The sequence below is a fragment of the Heteronotia binoei genome, chromosome 16 (genome assembly GCF_032191835.1).
Source record: "Heteronotia binoei isolate CCM8104 ecotype False Entrance Well chromosome 16, APGP_CSIRO_Hbin_v1, whole genome shotgun sequence".
In the NCBI taxonomy this organism is placed as follows: domain Eukaryota; kingdom Metazoa; phylum Chordata; class Lepidosauria; order Squamata; family Gekkonidae; genus Heteronotia; species Heteronotia binoei.
The window spans coordinates 48,889,571-48,916,774 of record NC_083238.1 but is presented as its reverse complement, the minus strand read 5'-3'; the positions used below and the strand labels follow the sequence as shown (position 1 = coordinate 48,916,774).

Sequence of the window (27,204 nt, the reverse complement as noted above, 5' to 3'; positions counted from 1 at the left end):
TCACAGAGATTAAATCGAGGACTGAGGATTGTGTGTTGGTTTTAAGAGGAATTTCATCACTTTTTTTTTTTAATGAAAAAGCATATGGGAGAGCATGATGGACAATGTGGAAAGATTGGTTGAAAAGGTATAAATAAAAGTCTAAATATTCCATTTTATTTCTCTCCTAGTCTGGTATAGAACTACTGACTGCCTTAGAGAAGAAAGACCTCTTATCTGAGAACAACCTAACCTTGTTGGAAGATGTGTGCAAGAAAGTATCGCCAGACTTACAGAAGAAAATCATAACGTACAAACTGAAAAGAGGTATGTGTAACTTTGAGAAGACCCATGTGCCATCAAGCCCAGGGAAACAAACATTTCTGTAGTTGCATAGTGTAAACAGAAGTGTATCTGTGTATCTTTGTTGTCTACAGTTCTCTGACATTTGGCTACCCTGCAAAAAAATTAGAAATCCTGAACTTTGTTACTTCATTTATAGCCACTGGGCACGTAAAGGGCTACCGCCATTCTCCTGTCCTCTGTTTTATCACACCCAGGGCTTTTTTGGGGTAGCAGGAACTCCTTTGCATATTAGGCCATGCTCCCCTGATGTAGCCAATCTTCCAAGAGCTTACAGGACTCTTAGTGCAGGGCCTACTATAAGCTCCAGGAGGATTGGCTATGTTAGGGAGGTGTGGGCTAATATGCAAAGGAGTTCCTGCTACAAGAAAAAAAGCCCTGATCTCACCCATCTCTGTGAGGGGGGCTAAGCTGAGAGACAGAGCAACTGGCTCAAGGAAGGATTTTAATCTGGTTCTCCTAGATCCATACCCAGTTCTCACTCTGGCTCTTACTCCCCTTCTCTAACGGATAGCAGGGACGAAAGATGTCCTGAATCGCTCAGTCCCAGGTTTATCTTGATTTTACTCCTGTGCTGTATCATCTCAGCTGCGTGATGTTTAAGTATGCTTTTCACATACTTAGTGGAGAGCATTTTTGTAAGAAGTTCAGAATAACTACTTGTTCAGCCGAAGAATGTTCTTCATGTTCAGTAGAATTGTCCCCATCAACCAAGTAGGAGAGTCGATCATTTGATGAGAAAGTAGCATCCAGAACCCCTGTGTTTACTGAAATAGCGTATTGGTTCTGAGCCACAGAAACAGATGGCTCTGCCCAAGCCATATCCAGTTGCCACTGCCTTCCTCATTCCAATAGGTGCAGCATGACCAGGATAATGGGTCGTTGAAGAACAAGTCTTCTCAAAATAGCTGTAGGATGATTAACAGTTAGGAACCCAGATGAGGCTCAATCTTACCACTCATGGCCTTGGGGTGCATTCACACTGCACTAAATAATGCGTTTTGCAACTGGATTTCTGCTGCATAAGAATAGCAAAAATCCAGATCCAGTTTGGTGCAGTGGTTAAGTGTGTGGACTCCTACCCGGGAGAACCAGGTTTGATTCCCCACTCCTCCACTTGCACCTGCTGGAAGGGTCTTGGGTCAGCCATAGCTCTTGCAAGAGTTTTCCTTGAAAGGGCAGCTTCTGGGAAAGCTCTCTCAGCCTCACCTGCCTCACAAGGGTGTCTGTTGTGGGGGAAGAAGATAAAGGAGATTGTAAGACACTCTGAGACTATGACTCAGAGAGAAGGGCGGGGTATAAACCCACAGTCTTTTTTCTTAAGTTGCAAAACACATTATTTAGCGTAGTGTGAACGCGCCCTTAGTCGTGTGCTTGGCCACCACACCTCATGGCTTTCGAGGTGGTGTTCCGATTGTCCGATTGACAAGTATTTGTTCTCCAATGACAGATACTTGTCAATCGGACATAATAGTGATGAAAAGTGCTGTTAAGTTGGCAGCCAACTTATGGCAAACCCTTTAGGGTTTTCAAGACAAGAGATGAACAGAGTTGATTTCCTATTGCCTGCCTCTGGGCTTTCTAGGTGGCCCCACCCAAGTCCTCACCTGGGCTGACCCTGCTTAGCTTTGAAGATCTGAGATCAGGCTAGCATGGGCCATCCAGGTTAAAGCCAATTGGACTTAGAGCTATTTGAAGTTTATGAACACAGTCTTGCCTGCTCTGGTCAACAGGGTATCTCTCCAGGGTTTCAAGCCAGATCCCCACCATTCTTCCCAGCCTTCGAAAAATCTGAGGTATACTTGGTCCTTAATAGGACACTGCTCGCTTGTACTCTGTCACCAGGGGTGGAATTCTAGCAGAAGCTCCTTTGCATATTAGGCCACACACCCCTGATGTAGCCAATCCTCCAAGGGCTTACAAGGCTCTTTTTTGTAAGCTCTTGGAGGATTGGCTACATCAGGGGTGTGTGGCCTAATATGTAAAGGAGCTCCTGCTAGAATTCTACCCTTGTCCATCACTGAGCTACGGCCCCTTATGGCTAAGAATAACAACTTTTGAGACTGAATTCTAACCCATCAGAAGCTTTTGTAGGAACCAGTCTACCTCTTCAGGTACTAGAAATGGATACCTTTAAGCTAGTTAATGTTGCACCTGAAATCCCAGTGTAGACTGCTAAATTCCCTTGAGGAGTGGGCCATCAGCAGATTTCTCTGTTTCATCCCTTTAGCTAACTTTTTGAGCACTTGTATGTGCCCACCCCATTAGGATCACTATTCCGAGTTATTCCTTTTATCTGGGTTGATTCTTTTTAAGCAAGAGTGAGAGCTTGCATTCTAATTTTTTAAAATTGTCCTGTCTTAAGTTTCTCTGTCAGTTCAAGAAAGCAAAGAAACCGTGCCCTCTTCAGTCCGGAGATCACCTTTAGGAGGTGCTAGCCTGCCCACTGCTATCCAGGTAGGCTGTGGAGAAATTGTCATTTTCTGTTGTCTCACTTGGACGGAGTAGATGAATTTTTTTAGCATTTTACGTAGAGTTAGCAGATATTGAGGGGTGTGGCAGCTATGGGGCGGTGGGGAGGCTTTGTAGCCCCGGCCTTCTGGACTGAAGATTATCCAGTCCCCAGCTCTGGCCTTTCCTGTAGATTCCTTATGCCCCAGCTGCCCACATTCAAATAAAAGGGGGACACACACAAGCTTTAAATTAAGGATTGGGAGTGTGTAAGCTATGTGTTCCCCTAAAGATGTTTTATTCGTAAACCTTATTAGACTTAAGGCTGAATTTATATATGAGGTAAATAGAAACCCATGCTTCTTAAGATTTTTTACTTGCAGACAAGATGCAGGTGGAGATAATAAATTGTTTATTTAACAGAACATTAAGTATATAATAAGGTAAATATGATCTGTGGATAAATATATAAAGCAAAGCTGGATTTCTTATAACATTGATAACCCCTGAGGAGAGATTTGATTCCCCTTTTTCTGGATAGGGGAGGTTTACCTCAGCAGGTTTAAGGTTGCTCTTTTCTCTCACAGAACACCTTCCCACAGAACCTACACACCCCAGTTAGGAATGATGAGGATGCTTGTTTGTCACACTAAAATAAACTTTCTTTCCTAAGCCAACCCTAACTAAAAAGCCAAAAAACCTGAAAATCCTTAGCATTGAAGGTGCTGAATTTAAGGAGATTTTTCTCTGTACGTATTTAATTGGCTGCAGAAGATCACACGAAAAGGTGGTGGGCTTCACCCCACACTGTGTCAGCGTTTGCCCTCTGCTGAGGGGCTAAATCAGGGGTGTCAAACTCATCTGTTATGAGGGCCGAATCTGACATAAATGAGCCATGTCGGCCATGTGTGTACCTATTTATGATTAGGTAGCAGAGATCTAAACTTTATAAAGGACACAAACAAGCACAAAGATTTTTTTTTAAAAAAACCCCTTAAACATCCTTAAAACATTAGCAGTCGGTCTTAAAGGTACTTTCTTTGTATTTCTCTCATGAGACTCAGAGAACTGGGCAAAGGAAGCTCTGGCTGTTTCCTTCCTTCCCCAGGGACTGGGTTGTGGGGGGGGGAAGCCTCAGTCAATAGAAGGAAGAGAGGCTTGGCTCAGTAGCTCTGCTGTGCATTTGAGAGATCGCAGCAAAGCAAGCTGTTATGCAGAAGGAAGCAAGAAAGAGGGAGAAGGAAGCAAATGACAGCCAGTTGCTTGGGGGCCTGATAGGAGCCCCCGGGGAGGGGCTGATACAGCCTTCGGGCCACATGTTTGACACCCCTGGGCCAAATCCTCAAAAAAAAAACCCCTAAACAGGACAGACCTGTCCTGCTTACCATGTTCTTCTTCTTTCACACCTTGGGCCACCCAAGAAGATTCTCATGTGGTTTGGGGGACTTTCAGGAACAGCATGAAAATTGTAAAGAAGAGCCCCGTGGTGCAGAGTGTTAAAGCTGCAGTACTGCAGTCCTAAGCTCTGCTCACAACCTGAGTTCGATCCCTGGTGGAAGCTGGGTTTTCAGGTAGCCTGCTCGAGGTTGACTCAGCCTTCCATCCTTCCGAGGTGGGTAAAATGAGTGCCCAGCTTGCTGGGGGGAAAGGGTAGATGACTGGGGAAGGCAATGGCAAACCACCCCGTAAAAAGTCTGCCGTGATAACGTTGTGAAAGCAACGTCACCCCAGAGTCGGAAACAAGTGGTGCTTGCACAGGGGACCTTTCCTTTCCTTCCTTGCCTAGTCCAAAGTGTCTTCTGCTTGCAGAAAAAGCACCTTTGGATGTAGCCATTTGTGTGTGTGTATGGATTGTGGAATAGCATGTTCTTCTTAAAGGGGTATGAAGTTTGGGACTATGGTATCCACAAATAAAACTACCTCTTTGGGATTACTATTTCCTTATTGGAGCCCGTTTCTTTATTTTATGATAGGACAAACTCAGTTATATGTTGTGGCTATAGTCCATAAAAGCAGGAGGCCTTAACAAGAGGGGGACCTTAAAATACATAAACTAAATAATATTATATGTTTGTGTGGTGAACATAAGAATATGAGAAGCCATGCTGGATCAGGCCAGTGGCCCATCCAGCCAAAACTCTTGGTCACACCGTGGCTAAAAGTTAGGTGCCATCAGGAAGTCCACCAGTGGAACCAGAACTCCAGAAGCCTTCCCACTGTTTCCTCCCCCTCCCCTGCAAGCCCCAAGAAGACAGAGCATCACTGCCCCAGACAGTGTGTTCCACCTATACCTTATGGCTCATAGCCACTGATGGACCTCTGCTCTTCAGAACATAAGAGAAGCCACGTTGTATCAGGCTAGTGGCCCATGCAGTCCAGCATTCTGTGTCACATAGTGGTCAAAACCCAGTTGCCACCAGCAGTCCTCTGCTCTATATGTTAATCCAGTCTCCTCTTGACGTTGTCTGTGCTTATAGGAACATAAGATGGTAAACATCAACCCCTTATATATTTATTTAGAACATTTTTAAACGCCGCCTTCTCAGAGTTGTGCTTGAGGCGGCCAACAATTGAAAACCACAGTACAAAAAACAGGAAACAAAATCCTAAATCATTAGACATAAGCAGCATCAAAACTCTCCATAAAACAGAAGCAGACCATCAAAAAGCTGGTAAGATAAAACTCGTTAATTAAAAGTCTAAGTAAAAAGGTGTCTTTTAAAAAGAAACCTTTTAGCATTAATGTTTAAAGGTTATTTTAAATGCCATAATACTCAGTTCTAGGAGGAAGAAGAGGAGGCATGTGTGTTTGTCAAGACTGGCAGGGCTTTTTTTTTGTAGCAGGAGTTCCTTTGCATATTAGGCCACACCCCCTTGATGTAGCCAATCCTCCTGGAGCTTACGGTAGGCCCTGTACTTAGAGCCCTGTAAGCTCTTAGAGGATTGGCTACATCAGGGGTGTGTGGCCTAATATGCAAAGGAGCTCCTTTTACAAAAAAAGCCATGAAGACTGGAATGGTCGTGGTGAGAGAGGGAAGTGAAATGAAGTGGAAGAAGAGCTAGTCTAGATGCACTTGGAATAATTTGTGATCAAGAGCCCTTTCTGAGCATCTTGTCGTCCTGGGCAAATATCTTAAATGAGTGTTTGCAGATCAAATCTCACCCAACAGAAATCTAATTTTGTGTCCCTTTTCCCTCCTAAACAGGAAGGATCTACCCAGTGCACAACAAAAAGTTCTGGTAAGTCTTTGTTAAAAGTAGAAGCCATCTCTAGCAGCAGTCTTCCATGCTTGTTGTATATTCCGGGTGTTGTATATTCCTCACTTGTATATCTAGGCATAACTGCTGTGTGAATTGTCCATTTCTTTTGGAGCCATTCTGCTGATGTGGACGTGTGGGTTGGAAGGTGGCAAGGTTAATATATGGCTAGGGAGCAATGAACACTAAGCATTCTTCCCCCAGATTTCCTGAATTTTATTCTGGACTTGGGATTCTGCTTAAATATAGAAGAGCATAAAATATCTGGAGAGCTCCATAAGAGTTTAAGTGGATATCCATCGCCCTTGTGGGTAGATTGGGAATGCCCAGGGCTTTTTTTTGTAGCAGGCATTCCTTTGCATATTAGGCCACACCTCCCTGATGTAGCCAATCCTCCAAGAGCTTACAGGGCTCTTCATACAGGTCTACTGTAGGCTCCAAGAGGATTGGCTACATCAGGGGTGGGTGGCCTAATATGCAAAGGAGTTCCTGCTACAAAGAAAGCCTTAGGAATGTCATTGACTCAACTAGATTCAAATCCAGTAGCCTCCTTTAAGACCAATAAGATTTTAGAGGTTGAAACTTTTGAGAGTCGAAGCTGTTTTGTCACATATCCTGACACCCCAAAAATCTTGTGGGTTTCGAAGGTGCCACTGGACTCGAACCCAGCTGCTCTACTGCAGACCACGTGGCTACCCTCTGAAACTGTCGCCATGGATTCAACAACTCCTTCTCAGTCAAGGTGGTCACTTGGTGAGGATCTCAGCAAGGGAGAACTCCACTGGGCCAGATGCACGAGAACCACAGATGTGGTCTCTCTCTCTCTCTCTCTCTCTCACACACACACACACACACACACAAAATAACACCCTCTTGCAACTGAATTTTGCTGTGTGAAATGGCAAAATCCATTTGCAAACAGTTGCGGAAACGGATTGAAACTGCATTATTTAGCACGTGTAAAGAATGTTTCCTAAGAATCACTTGCACTCCACTCATAGCTTTGCTCCTGTTCCCAGAATCATTGGGATGCTCTAATGTGATCTGAGAGAACTGCGGGTGGCATGAAACATTAAAGACCGCTCTGCCCTGACCTGGATGACCCAGGCTAGCCTGATCTCATGAGATCTCAGAAGCTAAGCAGGGTCAGCCCTGGATAGTTCTTAGATAAGAGACCACCAAGGAAGCATCCTTGTCTTCCTCAACAGCCTCCCACCCAAGTTCTATCCAGCACCAACCGTAGTTAGTTAAGGAGAACTGTCAACATCAAGTCTAGGCAATCCATGTAAGCGAAAGAAGAGACCTTTGCTGATAGGTGAGTATTTAATGGGTAGCGAAGAAGACAACATTTGCCTTTGTGTGGGTATAAGAAATTTTACTTATGAACATGTGCGGTATATAATATGCTTGCACATGCATGAAATGTGTGTCATATGTAAACATTTTATATTTAAGAGTTTTCTACCCCAAACCCATTAAGGTAAGGTAGATCCCAACCAAATTTTTTTTTAAATCCAAAAACTTTTTATTGAGCTTAATAAACATACAAATAAAGCAATAAATGACTGTATCTGCAATCATTCTTTGTGTATAAGCATAGCATACCAGCAGAAAAAATATATATATATACACAAAATACAAACAAAACAACAGAACACTATATATATATATATATATATATATATATATATATATATATATATATACACACACACACACACACATACATATATATTCACACACACATACATAATTGGCAGCTGAATTAAAAAATAAGTACTCTGTCCATATATTAATTACATCAAATTGATAATGTCATAATATCTACCAGGTATACATGTACGCATTTGATCTACAGGACCAAAAGATTTGAGAAAGCAGCTAGGGAAAGTTTTCCTAATAACGAAAGGCATTATAAATATTCTGTTATAGTATATTGTGTCTGGAAAGAAGTTATCGAGGCTGTAATCAAGTATATTTAACCACGAAATGTGCATTCTTATCATGTGCATAAGTATAGTAACTATGTCCAGTCACTAACAATGCATATACAAACAGGTCAAAATTAGTCCCTCCTCCAGCCACTGGCAGAAGATTTGGGGCAGGGGGGCCAGATCCAGGTTGGGAAACTCCTGGAGATGTGGAGGTGGAGCCTGGGGAGGAGAGAGACCTCAGTGGGGTACAGTGTCACAGAGTCCACCCTCCAAAACATCCGTTTTCTCCAGAGGAACTGATCTCTGTAGTCTGGAGATGAGCTGTAATTCCAGGGGATCCCCAAGTCCCACCTGGAGGCTGGCATCCCTGTTAATAGTGTTGACTTTACTGATCTGTTTCATGATGGGTTCTGGAAGTAATAAAATCCCAGTCTAGTTTTCAGCAGGAGGCGAATCTAATAGTCTATTTTAAGTCCTCACTTGGTAAAAGAATTCATTGTGAATTATTTGCAATAGAATCTTGTCTTCTGATGAAAGAAACCAAAGGTATTTGGAAGAGAAATGTTTCCTCAGAATCAGGGCTTTTTTTTGGTAGCAGGAGCTCCTTTGCATATTTGGCCACACCTCCCTGATGTAGCCAATCCTCCTGGAGCTTACAGGACTCTTCTTACAGGGCCTACTGTAAGCTCCTGGAGGATTGGCTACATCAGAGGGTGTGGCCTAGTACGCAAAGAAGTTCCTGCCACACCAAAAAGCCCTTCTCAGAATAATGTAAGGTCATTTATATATTTGCTGTTAGGGTAGGCAGAGAACATTAATGGCATCTACGTTTGTTTCGTGTTTTGTTTTCTCTCTCAAAAGATTCTTACGGCAGCCTGAGGCAGCACACTGGTCACGTTCATTCTCTCGGATCGAATCCAGGTCGGTCATAAGCTGTTTTGTGAGTGCTGGATTTCATTATTTCAAGCTAGGGTTGCCAATCCCCAGGTGGAGGCTGGGGATCCCCCAGATTGTAGGCCCTCCCCCTTTGGGGTCATCAGAAAGCGGGGGGAGGGAAGGGAAATGCTTGCTGGAAACTCTATTATTCCCTATGGAGATTTATTCCCATAGGAAATAATGGAGAATTGATCCGCAAGTATCTGGGCCTCTGGGGGGAGGGCTGCTTTTTGAGATAAACGAATTTTCAGCATAGCATCCAGTGGCTCTCCTGAAAATACCCTCCAAGTTTCAAAAAGATTGGACCAGGGGGTCCAATTTTATGAGCCCCAAAAGGAGGTGCCCCTATCCTTCATTATTTCCTATGGGAAGGCATTTAAAAGGTATGCACTCCCTTTTATATGTGATGGCCAGAACTCCCTTTGGAGTTCAGTTATGCTCGTCACACCCTAGCTCCTGACTCCACCCCCAATGTCTCCTGGCTTCACCCCCAAAGTTCCCAGATAGTTCTTGAATTGGACTTGGCAACCCTATTTCAAGCTGTCCTGCCTGAAATTGTGAAAGGAAAAAAAACAATTTGAAGGGGAGGGCTGAGAGAAGACTTAATAGGAGCTCGCACACATGCCTGTGCAGGAGGAACAAACACACAACTTTGAGGAACGAGAGTCGTACACGTTACCAATAATTCGAATGAGCCTGAGATGTGTATGTTGGAAAGATGCTTCTGGTATATATTTCACTGGTATCTTTGAAAAAAAATAAAAGGAATATTTGCTCTACCACAGTAACCATTTTACGATCCGATATCTCATTTTGGTCATCTCTTCACTTCTGTGCGTGTCTCCTTATGACCCAGTTCTCTTCCCCTGCTTTTGCGGTGGGGGGCGAAGTCTTGAAAGTTTGGCTCTTAAGAACGATTGCAGTGTTTTTGTTGTTACGGAACAAATTTTGAGTCCAGTGGCACCTTTAAGACCAACAGTTTTATTCAAGGTGTGAACACACTTCCTCAGGCAAAGTCAAGAATTTGCGGGTGTTAAAGGTGCCGCTGGACTCCAGATTTCTTCTACTGCTTCAGAGCAACACCTGGATCTATCTTTGTTGTTATGGGTTTTTGCAGGGCTTTTTTTGTAGCAGGAACTCCTTTGCATATTAGGTCACCCACCCCTGATGTAACCATTCCTCCTGGAGCTTACAGTAGGCCCTGTACTAAGAGCCCTGTAAGCTCTTGGAGGATTGGCTACATCAGGAGTGCGTGGCCTAATATGCAAAGCAGTTCCTGCTACAAAAAAAGCCCTGAAGACTGGAATAGTCGTGGTGAGAGAGGGAAGTGAAATGAAGTGGAAGAAGAGCTAGTCTAGATGCACTTTTTTTTTTTGCATTTTCTTTATTAAAGGAAGAATTTAAAAATTAACAACTCCAACAAAATCTTTTACACTATACAAAAGTAATATCACTTAAGCATTGTATCTTCATGTTTTCTTCATCTTCATCCCTGATGTAGCCAATCCTCCTGGAGTTTACAGTAGGCCCTGGACTAAGAGCCCTGTAAGCTCTTGGAAGATCGGCTACATCAGGGGTGCGTGGCCTAATATGCAAAGGAGATCCTGCCACAAAAAAAAGCCCTGAGTTTTTGAACCCACAAAGGTGCCTCCTATTAAGTCATGGTCCTTGGTCTATCAAGGCCAGTATTATCTGCTCCAACTGGCAGCAGCTGTCAACGTTTTTAGCATCACCTCTAATTTTAACTGGAGATGCTGGGGATTGAACCCTGGGACCTTCTGCATGTCAAGCAGTGGTTCTACCACTGAGCCCTGGGCTCACCACTCTTCTCATTGACTTTGCTGCAACTGGAACCATGTGGGGATTCTGTTTGTTTCTAAAAGTCTTTTAATCATCAATACTGGGTCTTAGCATTAACACCATTAGTCATCCTCATTGGCTGTTCACACATTAGGTATGAATTGATAACTGGTTTCTCCTTTTTACTCATAACCAGTTCATAAAATTTTTATCATTGAAGAAGTGAGTCACCTGTATATCAGAAAAGAGAATGTATGTCCCTAAAAATATTTAATTTAAAAGAATAAAGCACAAGGGAACAAAATCTACGTCATGTGTGTTATGTGTTTGCGTGTTTCCTTTTTTTTTTAAGCCCTAAATTTTTAGGGGTTATTCTAACAAAATGATACACGTGCATAATTGGGATTTTAATGACCCATTTCTTTGTCATGGTTTCTTAGGCGTCAAAGCAGAAGATTCGGTTGGCCACTCAGAACAGAGCTTTTCATTGGGCGAACAGGATGATGAATCAAAAATTGCAACCAAGGTACCCGACTAGCACCTCTGAACCCAGTACCTACATGAGTTTAAAATCTGTGTACTTGCTTCCATTGTTTTCATTTTGGTCATCTCTTCACTTCTATACGTGCCTCCTTATGGCCCAATTCTCTTCCTCTGATTTTGCTGTGGGGGGCCAAGCCTTTGGGTTGCATCATGGTGGCTAAAGTTTTGTGTCCTGACCCATGCATAACCTCCAACTCTGGACTTAAATAAAGTAATCCATGTAGGTTTGTGCAGATCTCTAGAACGTGCAGGACCTTTCCCAGTTCCGCAGGACCTGCAAGACCAAGCTATTCCATCTTGCATTTAATTCCTCAACTTGGAGCTCAAAACAAGAATCTGCATTTAACATTGCCTAGGCCAGGGGTCCCCAACCCCCGGTCTGTGAACCGGTACTGGTTTGCGGCCTGTTAGCAACCGGGCCATGAGTTATATAATTATTTCATTATATATTACAATGTAGTAATAATAATAATAAGATGACATTGGATTTATATCCTGCCCTCCACTCTGAATCTCAGAGTGGCTCACAATCTCCTTTGTCTTCCTTCTCCCACAACAGACACCCTGTGAGGTGGGTGGGGCTGAGAGGGCTCTCACAGCAGCTGCCCTTTCAAGGACAACCTCTGCCAGAGCTGTGACTAGCCCAAGGCCATTCCAGCAGGTGCAAGTGGAGGAGTGGGGAATCAAACCCGGTTCTCCCAGATAAGAGTCCACACACTTAACCACCACACCAAAATAAAGTGCACAATTGTATCATCCCGAAACCATCAACCCTCCCCCGATCAGTGGAAAAACTGTCTTCCACAAAACCGGTCCTTGGTGCCAAAAAGGTTGGGGACCACTGGCCTAGACCACTGGAAGTAACCGTGAAGAAGGAAGAGAGTCTTAGAACTGCCAAGTTATCTACTGTATCAATGACATTATTGTATGGTAGTATTGCTCTATAGCACCTCTGTTTTATTGTTTTAGCAAGTGTTTATGTTTTTATATTGCCATTGGACCGTAAGCCACCCTGAGCCTACTTTGACAGGAAGGGCGGGATATAAATCTAATAAAATAATAAATAGATAAAAGTCCATCAAATAATGGACAAACCGTGGGTGGAGGGACATTGCAAGTGGCGGAGAAGATTCTGCTCTAGAAATAATAGCCCTGTTTCCAGGGGAGGAATTCTAGCAGGAGCTCCTTTGCATATTAGGCCTCACCCCCTGATGTAGCCAATCCTCCAAAAGCTTACAAGGCTCTTTTTTGTAAGCTCTTGGAGGATTGGCTACATCAGGGGTGTGTGGCCTAATATGCAAAGGAGCTCCTGCTAGAATTCCACCCCTGCCTGTTTCCATGTCACAGTAACAAAAGCCATTTCAGGCCTCTGACAATGTGTGCAGAAGAGAAATAAGTATCTAATTTTAATTTTGTCCAAAAGGCCTGCTTTCCCTTTCAGGCAAAATCATGTGTACTGTGGGCTGTACATTCTCCGTTGTGGGTACATCCCTAAAAAAAGCTTAAATGGAACCCCTGTTTTCAGAGACACTGTGGTAAAATTAATGCCGAATACAGAGAGAGGAAGGCTGTAGCTTTCAGGAAGAGAATGAGGTTTTCCCAGAGGCTTGGCCACTGTTAGAATGTTGGCCTAGGTGGATCTTTGGTCAGATCCAGCAGAGCTCGTCTTAATTTTCTAATTGGCTTCCTAGTAGGGAATGAGGAAGTTAGCATAGAATAAATGACTGTTGCCAGGAAATCCTACTTTATTCTAGGATTGCAGATATTGGCATAAACACACTGTTGAAATTACCTTGTTATGATGTATAGCCTCTGAAATATTGAAATGTGCTTCTAGTCTATTGGTAAGAGATTCTTGTGTTCCAATAAAATGCATAAGGCCTATCTTCTTGTTCCACAGAAGTATAAAATGGATGGTCTGCGTAAAGGATATTGCCTCCTTTTTAATAATGAAAACTTTGAAGGACCTCTCGGACAAAGGAAGGGATCTCAGATAGATGCCAGTAAGCAAGTGAAAAGAAAATGCTTTATTTGTACGCAACAGGAAAAACATTGCTAGTTGCTTCAACCATTTTTATGCCGTCGAAGGCTTTCATGACCGGAGTCCGTTGGTTGTTGTAGGTTTTCTGGGCTGTGTGGCCGCGCTCTTGGCATTGTTAGCATGTCACAGCCCAGGAAGCTCCCACAAGATAATGACTCAATCCTACCCCACCTGCCTGAGTGGATATAAATTACCTGCCTACTAACTTCTTCTCAATTTGTCCCAGAGAGAACTCCAGTTTCCTGGGTTACACCTCTGAGGATGTCAGTCACAGCTGCTGGCAAAACGTCAGGTCTCACAATGCCAAGACCACGGCCACACAGCCCGGAAAATCTACAACCACCACTTTTTATACCATTTCAAGCTACAGAACATTTTTTGTTTTGGGTGGGTCCAAAATATCTGTTTGGGAGTTTGGAGAAAGCCTGTTTGACAAAAGATTTGTTTGTGTGCCTTGAACACCTTGATTGTTGTAGCTCAGAGATGGGTATATTGATGACTTTGCTGCAGTAAAGGGGACACGTGCCAATAAATTGGAAGCCATCCTGTCAAAGGTCAGAGAGGTGCTTTTTGAAAACAAACACCTGTCACTAGACTCTCTACAAGCAGGGGTGTCAAAGTCATTTGTTATGAGGGCCAGATCTGACATAAGTGAGACCTTGTTGGGCCGGGCCGAGCCATGTTACGCCGGGCCATGTGTGTACCTATTTAAGATTTTGTAGCAGAGATATACATTTTATTAAAAACACAGACAAACACACATTTTAAAAAACAAACAAACTTAAAACATGCTTAAAACGGGCCGGCCCTGTGATCCCCACTGGTGGGGAACCTTTTCTCTGCTAAGGGCCATTTAGAAATTTATTACATCATTTGTAGGCCACCAGGAACTCGTTAGCATATTAGGTCATACCCCCTAATATTAGCATATTAGGCCACACCATCTGGGATAATCAAGTGCAAGTTGAACTGGTGGTAGCTGGCTCCCACCCCTGCCACCCCTCCCTCCCTCTCTCCATGCAGAAACTGCAGCTGCTCCCACCAGACCCAAGGCACCCACATGACATACGAGCCATATAGAATACATGTCAGATGTCTGAGAGCCACAAGACATGAACATCAGATGTAGGAAGGAAGGAAGGAAGGAAGGAAGGAAGGAAGGAAGGAAGGAAGGAAAGCAAATAGATGGGGAAGGAATGAGAGGTGGAAAGAAAGCAACTTTAACTTTAAATGCATTCTCCAAGCCTTCTCCAAGTTGGTCGACAGCATTGAGAGCCGCACAATATGTGTGAAAGAGCCACATGTGCCTCCCGAGCCACAGATTGGCCACCCCTGCCCTGAGAATTCTTTTTTGTGTGCGTCAGTCTAATAAGAGGATGTTGCTGGGAAGGGACTGTGGCTCAGTGGCAGAGCATCTGCTTGGCATGCAGAAGGCCTCAGGTTCAATCCCCGGCAACTCCAGATGAACGGATCAGGTAGGAGGTGTTGTGAAAAACCTCTGCCTGAGACCCTGGAGAGCTATTGCCAGTCTGAGTAGACAATATGGCCTGATTTAGCATAAAGCAGTTTAATATGTTCATATGTTATCAAATTTATATTCTTAATACTGTCTCTTCCCATTTATGCCCCGGAGGTAGCTTCGTTCAGCCTCCCAAGATTTTCTGACTGTCCCTGGCCCAAGAGATGCCCATCTTGCCTCTACCAGGGCCAGATCTTTCTCAGTCCTGGTCCCAACCTGGTGGAATCAGCTCCCTATGGAGATCCAGGCCTTACCTGGCTTGCTAGACTTTCGTAGGGCCTGTAAAACGGAGCTGTTCCGCCAGGTTTTTGGGTGAGGCAGCGGGCATCTATTCATTAGATTGGTTGGCCTCCCCTGCTGTGCTGTTTTGCTGCATTGTGTTGTTATGCCATCTGGTTCTGCTGAACTATTCTGTTGGACAGTATATTGAAATTGGTTTTACTGTAATGCTGTTTTATTGTTATGTTGATTTTATTGTGATTTTATTATTCATGTTGTACTCCGCTCTGAGCCCTTATGGGGAACAGGCAGAATATAAATGAACAGATGATAATAAAAATAATTAATAATAATAATAAATAAATAATAATACATTAAAATAAAATAAATAAGAAATAATATTTAATGTATTATTTATTATTATTTATTAATGATAATAATAAATAATACATTTATTATTATTATTATTATTAAATATCATTGAGGGATTTAAATGGGGTTTGAGAGTGCCCAAACTCTTCTCTGGATTTCACCCACAATTTGTTTCCCCCGTTGTCTTGCAGAAAGGAGGTAAAACAAATACAGATGCCTTTTATGACTAAAATTTCAATTCAGTATTTTATTACGGTCAAAGACCAGTACAGCAATGAAGGAAGATGACTCATAAATGTGCAAACAGTCGATGAAATCAGGGTTCTCCCAAATATGTTCTCTTACAAATTACAGTGCAACAAAATTTTGCTACCGCCTGCATTATTGAGCTCTGTGTATCTTCCAATCAAAATTTCTGAAGTACCTCATTTCTAAAATTTATAAAACTCCAAGGGTCTGAATTTAGATAAAAGTGGGATAATTAGTCACAATCTTTCCTCTTGATAAAGTTCACAGTGCAGGAGGATATGTTTCAACTCTTTTTTTCTTTTATGACTCAAATTTAACTTAGCACATTATGGAAATCTAGTACAGGAACTATTGCAGAGTTTGCGGGATTTGATATTCCATTTACACCAGAAATAATTTCACTTAATTTTTGGCAATAACAAACCTTGTTCTAACTTGAAATTAGAACTGCTTTCCTTATTATTTCTGGCAGCAACGATGAAAGTAGCTCAGTGCTGGAAAACTAATAAGATTCCTTCTTTATGCCAATGGTTTGATAAAGTTTGGGATTTGCTGATACAAGATAAACTTTCAACACACATACTACAGTCTGAGAATCCTTTAATGGCCAATGCGTTTGTTGAAAAATGGTTTGATTTCATTTCTTATGTTAATGAAAAACCTGTTACATCCTCAATACCGCCAGATACCTTTTATCAATCATCCTATTCAATTTTTTTCAACATAATGGTGGTAATTTTCTTTTAGAAAGCTAATGTCTAATGGTGAAAGCATGGCACTGATATCTACAAGACTAGGGTAAGAAACCTGAAAGGTTAATATGCAATTAAAGGGCCAAACATTAAAAACAAAGTGTAAAATAAATCATAAACCAACATATAACTCTTGGTACATAGGCTCTGACCTTACACCTATCTTGATCAATTCTGGACCATGCGGCATACAATAAGACACTGGATGCAATATGTATGCCCAGGCCTCGGATTCAGTGGGAGCTCACAGGAGCACAGCTCCTGAACCTTTCTGAGAGTTCCACCTCCTCCTTCTGAGAGTTCCACCTCCTTGTCCATTGCATAGTATGTGCAGCTGTATAACAATCCCTGGATGAGCTCCACCACCTATTTTTCTACAAAAACGACCCCTGGAGGATATGCCCTTGATTAAGACATAAGGCTGTAGAATAAGAGGCCTCAAGAATATCTCTAAGCCTTTGTCACTTCATTAAATTTCCTTGTGGTCCAGCATTGTTCTATTGTTTTATTCTGTATTATGAGTCAATATGTGTACTTACCTTTCTGACCTCTGAAGAAGACCAATCTAGGTCCGAAACGCGTCAGGTCAAGTTGAGTGGGTTCCCATTGTGGTTTTAGAGGCTTATGATGGGCCCTTAAATCGTTTTAGCTTTCTACAATAAATACATGTATGTTAGTTTACGATTTATTTTACACTTTGTTTTTCATGTTTGGCCCTTTAATTCCATATTAACCTTTCAGGTTTCTTACTCCAGTTTTTGAGTTAAGTTTTTTTCCCTTCTTTGCTTTTCCTCGGTCTACAAGACTAGGACCAACTTGGCACTAGGGCTTGTTCCAGGCAGAGAGCCCTTTTGTCCCTGGCGCTTCTCTCTGTTTTCACACAAGCTGACCTGGAGCTGTGAGTTGGTGTGCCACTTTTCCACAGCAAGCAGAAAGCGCCTGTAAGAGGATCTCGCTTGCTGTGGAAAAGCAGTGCACCAACTCACAGCTCCGGGGCAGCTTCTGCGAAAATTGAGGAAGCGCTAGGAGCAAAAGGTCTCTCCACCCAGAACACATCTAGTGTAAAATTGGTCTAGTTTTTGTGAATGTTAAATCAATGCGACTTCTTTCTTTAAATCAGAGCCCCTGCGTGTATTTGGCAGAGACCCTTTTCACATTAAGCTCTGTCTCCCACCCCCTTTCTCTCAAACAGAGGAACTGGAACGTGTGTTTAAATGGCTCGGGTTCGAAGTGGAAACGTACGATAACCAGACCTCGACGGAAATCCACCAGCACCTGCAGAAATGGCAGTCTTCGGAAGACTGGAAAGACAGCGACTGCTTGGTCTGCTGCATTCTGTCTCATGGCAAATCAGGAGAAATATACGGCACGGATGCCCAGCTAATCCCCATCCGTACCATCATGTCCTACTTCACGGCTAAGCAGTGCCCGCTGCTGGCTAGAAAGCCCAAACTCTTCTTCATCCAGGCCTGTCAAGGTGAAAAGACACAGAAAGCTGTCTTCCTTGACGTGGACACGGATGATCATCTTGGCTCAGATGCTCAGAGTGCCGGATTGCCCTCTCCACAGCCAAGCATTCCAGAAGAAGCAGATTTTCTCCTTGGCATGGCCACGGTGGATGGGTATCTCTCGTACCGGCACACGCGGGAAGGCACGTGGTACATCCAGGCACTCTGTACCAAGCTGAAGCAGTTGGTGCCACGGTAAGGCTTTTGTTGACTTGTGGTATTCTTTTAATTATCTGTGGAAAAGAGCTGGAGTCCAGGAGCACCTTAAACCAGGGGTGTCAAACATGCAGTTCGGGGGCCAAATCAGGCCCCTGGGGAGCTCCTTTCAGGCCCCCGAGCAACTGGATGTCATCTGCTTCCTTCTGCCTATATCTTGCTTCCTTCTGCATCACAGCTTGCTTTGCAAGGCTTACTCAATTGCACAGGAGCTACAGAGGAAAGCCTCTATTTTCTCCATTGGCTAAGGCTCCTCCCTTGGGGAGAAATAGCTTGCTTTGCCATACTGTCTCAGTTGCACAGCAGAGCTACTGAGCCAAGCCTCTCTTCCTTTTATTTTCTGAGGCTCCTCCATCCCCAGTCCCCTGGAGAAGGAAGGAAAGAGCCAGAGCTTCTTTTGCCCAGTTCCCTGGTTCCCATGGGCGAAATACAAAGAAACCATCTTTAAGACCAATGAGTGCTAACGTTTTAAGTATGTTTTAAGTTTTTTTTTTAAAATGTGTGTGTGTGTGTGTGTGTGTTCTTTATAAAATTTGTATCTCTGCTACCAAATCTTAAATGGCCCAGCCTGATATGGCTCGGCCCAACCTGACATGACCTGGCCCAACAAGGTCTCATTTTTGTCACAGCTGGCCCTCATAACAAATGAGTTTGACACCCCTGCCTTAAACGCTAACAAAATTTGTGGTGGGGAGGAGCTTTTGTGAGTCACTCCTCACTTCTTTAGACTCACGAAAATGACTCACGAAAGCTCATCTCCTGCCACCAGGGCTTTTTTTGTAGCAGGAACTCCTTTGCCTGATGTAGCCAGTCCTCCTGGAGCTTACTTTAGGCCCTGTACTAAGAATCCTGTAAGCTCTTGAAGGATTGGCTACATCAGTGGGGGTGTGGCCTAATATGCAAAGGAGTTCCTGCTAAAAAAAAGCCCTGTCTACCTCAAATTTTGTTCCTGGACTCTGGCTCTTTCGACTGAAAAAGTGATCAGTGACTCACGAAAGCTCATTCATTGCCACAAATTTTGTTGGTCTTTCAGGCACTCCTGGACTCTTGGACCGATTTCTCACTAGGCTTGTTCCGGTCTCAGGGCTCTTCCTCCCTCCTCCAGTGTTTCTGTCCAATTTTGCACAAGCTGCCACAGGGCTACAACGTGCCCCGCCTCTTTTCCGTGGCAAGCAGAAACCGGTTTTCAGAGGATCTTGCTTGCCACAGGAAAGAGGCGGGGCAGGTTGCAGCCCCGGGGCAGCTTGTGTGAAATTGGACAGAAGCGCCAGGAGGAAAATGGCTCAGAGACCAGAACAAGCCTAGTGAGAAATTGGCGTTGCTCTTTTTTACTGCTGCAGGCAAATATAGCTACCCATCTTGATCTATTTTCATTATCTAATTTAGTTCCTGGAAGCAACTCTGCATATAGACTAGGTAGCTGGGAAATCAGTCCTCAGTTCACTACGCACAAAGCTAGGTACAGCCAGGACCTTTTTTTGTAGCAGGAACTCCTTTGCATATTAGCCCCCCCCCCCGAGGTAGCCAATCCTGGAGCTTACAGGGCTCTTCATACAGGGCCAGCTGTAAGCTCTTGGATGATTGGCTACATCAGGGGTGTGTGGCCTAATATGAAAAGGAGTTCCTGCTACAAAAAAAGCCTTGGATACAGTCATAAACAAGTGAAGTGCAAGTGTTTGGTTTTTTCCCATCAGTGATGGGGAAAGTTACAACTCACACAATTCTCTTCTTGCTGTACAGTGTTTAGGATGGGCAGTCGGGAAAGAGATGCTTCTGCTGTTCCTCCTTAAACCATGGGAGACACCACCAGTGTTTTACCATACTTTGTTGGATCAAACACTGTCATGCTTCCCTGGTGCCCCTCACTAACCGTTTAGACCAGGGGTGGCCAACGGTAGCTCTCCAGATGTTTTTTTTGCCTACAACTCCAATCAGCCCCAGCCAGCATGGCCAATGGCTGGGGCTGATGGGAGTTGTAGGCAAAAAACATCCAGAGAGCTACTGTTCACCACCCCTGGTTTAAACACTTTTTGAGAATTTTGTTTCCATGAAGAGTTTCCAGAACTCGGTTCCGGCACATTTCTCCAAGAAAAAAACTCCAGTAATTGCTGTCAAAGCAATGTTTTTAAAAATCTTCACAGCCAATCAGAGGCATGTGATGACCCCAGGGCTTTTTTTCTAGGAGGAGCTCCTCTGCATATTAGGCCATAACCCCCTGATGTAGGCAATCCTCCAAGAGCTTACAGGGCTCTTAGTACAGGGCCTACTATAAGCTCCAGGAAGATTGGCTACATCAGGTGGGTGTGGCCTAATATGCAGAGGCGTGCCTGCTAGAAAAAGAGCCCTGGGTGACCCGTGAAATAATTAATTTTTCCTCTTAACTGTTGTCTTCTCCTTAAGAATGAACATCTGTGTTAAAAGTAAGAATTGCCATCAGTCTAATCATGCCTTTTGTTTGTTTTTTTTTCAATTTTGCTCTGCAGAGGTGAAGACATCTTGTCCATTCTTACAGAAGTCAATAAAGATGTCAGCTATCGTGCAGATCCCCAAGGGGAAAAGAAACAGATGCCCCAGCCAGCATTCACCCTGAGGAAAAAATTGATATTTCCTGTGCCTAAAGATCCTCCTCCATCACAGCAGCCGTAGGACTTCCGTGGTGTGTCCGCCATTTTGGATTTCTGGAACCATGACTACACAAAACTCCATTCTCCCTCTTTTGTATGTTTTGCACCAAGACTTCAGCTGCTGAAGATTTCCATTATTTTAATTCAGATTCATCCCCCACCTTTGTGGGCGCAAACCAGTATTCTGTATATCAATATATATTCCCCTGTGGTTTCATACATGTTCTTCTGGGTAAACAGTAACTCACCACAACCATTTAAACCAACCACCACCAAGAGTGATCTGCTCAAATTCTGGAAAAATTCATTTCTCCCCCTCTGAGGTAAACTCATTCCACAGAAAATGCAACGGACCCTAACTAATCCAAAAAGAAAATCATGGTGCTGTAAGGCCTTACCTGCCATCTCATGTTCTCACCACAGCTTTCTTCAGTTTCACTCAGGGATGCCTATCAATTGTAACAGCCAAGTGCATGCAACTGTGGTGGGTTAATACACTCCTCAGTACCAGGTGCTAGTCAGAAATGGGAGATGGTTGGTCTTCTATACCTTCCTTTTGAGTTTCAGGGGTGGAATTCGAGCAGGAGCTCCTTTGCGTATTAGGCCACACCCCCTGATGTAGCCAGTCCTCCAAGAGCTTACAAAAAAAGAGCTTTGTAAGCTCTTGGAGGATTGGCTGCATCCAGGGGGTGTGGCCTAATATGCAAAGGAGCTCCTGCTCAAATTCCACCCCTGAGCTTACTGGTCCTTGCGGGACACAGAACGTTGGACTTAAAAGACCTTGGTCTTATCCTGTGGCTGGTGCCACACAAGCGTCATCTCAGTTTGCATTGCCCCAAACATTACTTGACTTAACGAGAACATAGCTGTTTTGGTAGAGAAAGCATGAGGAACATTCCCTGTGCTACAGGTGTGTTTTGGAAAGCCCTTGTGCACCAGAGAAGCTGTTCCAGGGACTGCTTTCCCAGTCATCTAACCTGATATTTGTTTTACCTACTTCCAGAAGTGCCTGTCTGCACTTTCCTTATTTGGATAGGCAACATAATTTGACTGGGAGCCACCCAGGTTAAAATCCCTACCCAAGGGTGGAATTCTAGCAGGAGCTCCTTTGCATATTAGGCCACACACCCCTGACGTAGCCAATCCTTCAAGAGCTTGCAAAAAAGAGCCTTGTAAGCTCTTAGAGGATTGGCTACATCAGGGGGGCATGACCTAATATGCAAAGGAGCTCCTGCTAGAATTCCACCCTTGTCCCTACCAATGTGAAACTCATGGGGGTGACCTTGGGCTAAGAATTCTCTGTCAGCCTTAATCTAACCTACCTCACCTGACTGGATTTTGAGGTGAAGTTGGAGGAAAGGAGAAATGTGTGATGCGGGTCTGATGTGCGACTCGAGCTTCTTAGAAGATGAAATGTACTCCCAGCAGTTCAGCATGAATTTTACTCAGTGAACACTTGCCATGTTTTGTATAACTACTGCTCCTGGGTTAATAGGCCCTTTCCCCTCGGCCTGCACGAGGTTAGAAACCAGGAAGCTGATAAAAACTCAGGGAAGGCGGGTTGTAGGTCTCTTTAAGAAGCCCGGCAGGAACCAGCTGTTGGGCCTAAGAGCTCTGTAGGCTGCTTACCAGCTCAGAAGGAGTAAAAGATTGTGCTGTTCAAAGAATCAGCGATCTCGCTTCCTCATTAAATGCGGGAACCGACAAGTCTAGGCCTCACTAAGTGGTTTTGAAACTGTTGGCTCATTCTCGTGACGCATGCTCAGTTTGGAAATACCCAGCATGACTAATTGTGTTGCAAGCAGAAGGAAGAGAATGCTGACTATTCCACTCGAAGAATAATGCACAGAAGGAGACCATACTAGTAAGGAGACCTCAGTTTGCCTTCTGCCCCTGAAAAGGCATGGATAATTACCTCAGAAGAGAATAAAAGATGCCATGTGTGATTTACCATAGGAATCAGAACAAGGAATAAACCTGTGTTCACAATTGCTGTGGATTTTTTGTCTTATTTAGCCTCTGGAGGCGATGAAGTTGTGTAAGCCAGGGGCCCCCGGTACCAGTCCGTGGCCTGTTAGTAACCGGGCTGTGAGATTATTTTATTATTTATTACAATATGGTAGTGGTGGTGGTAGTAGTAGTAATAAGAAGATGACGACATTGGATTTATATCCTGCCCTCCACTCTGAATCTCAGAGTGGCTCACAATCTTCTTTATCTTCCTCCCCCACAACAGACACCCTGTGAGGTGAGTGGGGCTGAGAGGGCTCTCACAGCAGCTGCCCTTTCGAGGACAGCCTCTGAGAGAGCTATGGCTGACCCAAGGTGTCATGATCCTGGGCCTAGCGAGGCCTGCAGGCCCAGAGGAGCCTGCTTTGGAGTTACTGGGAAAAGCCTACATCTCCCAGGATCCCCTCTGATTGGGCAGCTAGGGCTTTGGAGGGAAACAGGCCCAGAGAGGGGTGGGGCCTGGGAAGAGAATATAAAGGCCAAGCCCAGGAAATGGATGTTCTTTTCCTAGGAGGAAGAGCTGCTGCCAGGGAGAGACCCTTACCCTGTGAGGTAGGGTGAGTAGGCTAGGTCTGACTGAGACAGTAGGGACAGTAAGTTCAGATGCATTAGGGCATTTGTTTATTTTCCCCTTCACCCTACTGCTTTATGCCCCCTGGTTGTTATATTGCACTGACCTTAAAATAAAGCTTTTTTTCTGTTAACTCTGCCTGGTCCTCACCCCCATTATTTGGTCTAAGCTAAGGGAAGCCTGGAAGGGCTTGGGAGGGTACTCTGTGCCTTCTCAAGGGAGACCCTTAACCCAGAGTGGTGGCAGCAATTGGTAAAAAACCCCTGAGTCATGACCCAAGGCCATTCCAGCAGCTGCAAGTTGAGGAGTGGGGAATCAAACCCAGTTCTCCCAGATAAGAGTCCGCATGCTTCACCACCACACCAAAATAAAGTGCACAACTGTATCATCCTGAAACCATCCCACCCCGATCCATGGCAAAATTGTCTTCCACAAAACTGGTCCCTTGTGCCAAAAAGGTTGAATAAGACACTGCAAAGCAACGGTATTAGAAGCAGCTCTAGCAAGTTCCCAATTTTTTTTAGCAAGTTCTTGTTTCTGTAGCCTATGGTGTTGGGAGGTTTTTTCCTCCCCTGCTAGGTCAATCAGTTGATACCAGGGACCAGTGCACGGAAACCTGATGTTAGGAGCTCAGCTGCTTGTCCTGTTATGCAATAATAAGGGAATGTAAATGTTTTTATCGCTCTCAAACGAACCAGACAAAATGAAGCACTGTTGCAGTCCTGCTGGAATCAGAATTTCATATGTGGGCTTGTGGAGGGAATCAGTGCAGTTTAGAATTTATGCACTTTGCTGTAGTCGCAGTCTTTATTCTTTATGCATATGACACAGCTGGGGTTGCCAGCCCACCCACCCCCACCCTGGCCACTGGAGTGGATTGGGTGGATGGTACAGTTGCTGTATGTAGGTTTGTGGAGTCTTGGCAATTTGGGGGTGGAGCCTGGGGAGGTCAGGGACCCTACTGGAGTACACAGTGCCCTAGAGTCCACCCTTCAAAGCATCCATTTTCTCCTGGTGGACTTCTTTCTGTAGCCTGGAGCAATATTCCCTCTAAGCTGTGGAGTCTTGTGAGCAAAAATTCTACTTTACTGGTGTTCAAGCTGTGAGTGCATCAATTAGTTTGCTCTGGGGTCATTTTTCCTGAGCTAAGACAAAAATGTGCGAGCCGGTGGTTAAAAAACTCTGAGCTAGCTCCCATTAATTCAGTTTAGAGGGAATGCTGGACCGGAGATGAGCTTAAATTTTGGGGATCCCCAGGTCCCCCCTGGAGGCTGGCATCCCACAACACACATACCCTGCCTCTACCAGAGAAGCAGAGTTTGATTCTCCACTCCGCCACATGCACCCGCTGAGTGACCTTAAGTCAGTCATAAGAACATAAGAGAAGCCATGTTGGATCAGGCCAATGGCCCATCCAGTCCAACACTCTATACACAAAGTGGCCAAAAAAACCCGGGTGCCATCAGAAGGTTCATTAGTGGGGCCAGGACACTAGAAGTCCTCACACTGTTGCCCCTCCCAAGCACCAAGAACACAGAGCATCACTGCCCCAGACAGAGAGTTCCAACAATACACTGTGGCTATTAGTCATTGATGGACCTCTGCTCCGTATTTTTATCCAACCCCCCCCCCCACCTCCTGTGGCAGTGAATTCCACATGTTAATCACCCTTTGGGTGAAGAAGTACTTCCTTTTATCCTTTCTAACCCGGAAAGGAAAGAAAAGGTCCCCTGTGCAAGCACCAATCATTTCTGACTCTGGGGTGACGTTGCTTTCACAACATTTTTCATGGCAGACTTTTTACGGGGTGGTTTGCCATTGCCTTCCCCAGTCATCTACACTTCCTCCCCAGCAAGCTGGGTATTAATTTTACCGACTTCGGAAGGATGGAAGGCTGAGTCAACCTTGAGCCGGCTACCTGAAAACCCAGCTTCCACCGGGGATTGAACTCAGGTCTTGAGCAGAGCTTAGGACTGCGATACTGCAGCTTTAACACTCTGCGCCACAGGGCAGTTCTAACTTGACTGCTCAGCAATTTAACTGAGTTCCCATGAGTTCCTGTATTGTCACAGTTCTCTCAGCTGTTCTCTCAAAGAGCAGTTCTCTCAGGGCTCTCTCAGCCCCACCTACCTCACAGGGTGTCTGTCGTGGGGAGGGGAAGGGAAAGAGATTGTAAGGTACTCTGAGACTCCGAGTGAGGGGCAGGGTATCAATCTTCTCCTCTTCTTCATTTACATACAGGCCGGCAATGTGCATAAGCAAACAGCCACAGCCCAGTCTTAGACAGCCTTTTACTTAAGTGGAGGATCATGAAGCCAAGCCAGATTCAAAATACAGCAAAAGAGTCGAGTGCTAAACACTGTCAAGCCGTCTGCGCTGCATCCGAGGCCGTAACTTTGATGTCACAGTTGCAGGGTCTGGGGAGTAAACACAGGGTCCTTGCTGTCCAACCCATTCCCACGGCTAAAATATGTCACTCCTTTGGGACCGCTCGCTTAGTATCTCTTCGTTCCTCTCAAGAAGCTTGCGCCTGGGGAGGACAACGGAAGCACCGTTACGGCTGCAGACAGAATGGGGTTAGCAGCATTGGGGGGTGGGGGTCAGACTAGGATCCAGGTTCGAATCCCCACTCTGCCATGGAAGTTCGTCTGGGTCACTTTGAGTCAGTCATGTACTCTTAGCCTAGCCTACCTCACAGGGTGGTTGTCAGGATAAAAGGGAGAAGGGGAGATGGCTGTAAGCCGGGGTGACCAAACTTGCTTATCGTAAGAGCCACACAGAATACGTGTCAGGCGTTTGAGAGTTGCAAAGAAGAAGACGAAGATATTGGATTTATATCCCACCCTCCACTCCGAAGAGTCTCAGAGCGGCTCACAATCTCCTTTCCCTTCCTCCCCCACAACAGACACCCTGTGAGGTGGGTGGGGCTGAAAGGGCTCTCTCAGCAGCTGCCCTTTCAAGGACAACCTCTGCCAGAGCTATGGCTGACCCAAGGCCATGCTAGCAGGTGCAAGTGGAGGAGTGGGGAATCAAACCTGGTTCTCCCAGATAAGAGTCCGCACACTTAACCGCTACACCAAACTGGCACGAACATCAGATGTTTGAGAGCTGGCTGGCTGACTTGCAGGCAAATAGATGGGGGAGGGAGAGGTGGAAAGAAAGCAATTTTAAGTGCATTCTCCAAGCCACAGGCTGGGGGGCTTTGAGAGCCACACAATAAAGATCCCTATGTGGCTCCCGAGTCACAGTTTGGCCACCCCTGTTGTAAGCCATTCAAGGTTTCCACTGGGGAGAAAAATGAGGTATAAATGAGGTAAAATAAACCCTCATATTTTGACACTATTTATCTGAGAAGAGGATTCCAGTTCTGTATTCAAATAGGTCAAGAAGTGGCCAGTACTGTGTAAGTTTGAGCGCACGCAGGGCTTTTTTTTGTAGCAGAAACTCCTTTGCATATTAGGCCACACCTCCCAGAAATAGCCAATCCTCCTGGAGCTTACAGGGTTCTTAGTACAGAGCCTACTGTAAACTCTTGGAGGATTGGCTACATTGGGGTGTGAGGCCTCATATGCAAAGGAGTTCCTGCTACAAAAAAAGCCCTGAATGCAGCTTTAGATGTGACTAACAATTGCTGCAGTGTGGTCACTTTGGCAGGTCAAAATTTACCCATGCAATTTTTTTTTAAAAATAAAGCCCACATGAGCATAATACATTGGGCAGAATAAGTAGCTGAATGCAGATCCTTTGATGAATGAAGCCAGGCAGCAGGAACATTCAGTTCCTGAATTGCTGTCGTAGCGATTTTGTCAGTTTGGAAAGGAAGAATACACATGGGCTCTAGCGCAGAGAAAAGGAAGAA

At 44.6% G+C, this 27,204-nt stretch overlaps 2 protein-coding genes across 2 annotated transcripts in view; one reads left to right on the top strand and one right to left on the bottom strand.

Moving 5' to 3' along the window:
- Window positions 1-21,140, top strand: part of CASP10 (caspase 10) — a 36,296-nt gene extending 15,156 nt beyond the window's left edge. Inside the window, exons 4-11 of the mRNA XM_060257289.1 lie at window positions 171-306; window positions 2,708-2,799; window positions 6,000-6,033; window positions 8,847-8,906; window positions 11,162-11,247; window positions 13,165-13,267; window positions 17,609-18,119; window positions 20,624-21,140. Of these exons, the coding sequence (XP_060113272.1) occupies window positions 171-306; window positions 2,708-2,799; window positions 6,000-6,033; window positions 8,847-8,906; window positions 11,162-11,247; window positions 13,165-13,267; window positions 17,609-18,119; window positions 20,624-20,786 (1,185 nt within the window). The 3' untranslated portion in view covers window positions 20,787-21,140. The remainder of the gene's footprint in view (window positions 1-170; window positions 307-2,707; window positions 2,800-5,999; window positions 6,034-8,846; window positions 8,907-11,161; window positions 11,248-13,164; window positions 13,268-17,608; window positions 18,120-20,623) is intronic.
- A 4,482-nt stretch (window positions 21,141-25,622) lies between these two features.
- Window positions 25,623-27,204, bottom strand: part of FLACC1 (flagellum associated containing coiled-coil domains 1) — a 30,244-nt gene continuing 28,662 nt past the window's right edge. The window contains exon 15 of the mRNA XM_060257290.1: window positions 25,623-25,875. Within this exon, the coding sequence (XP_060113273.1) occupies window positions 25,809-25,875 (67 nt within the window). The 3' untranslated portion in view covers window positions 25,623-25,808. The remainder of the gene's footprint in view (window positions 25,876-27,204) is intronic.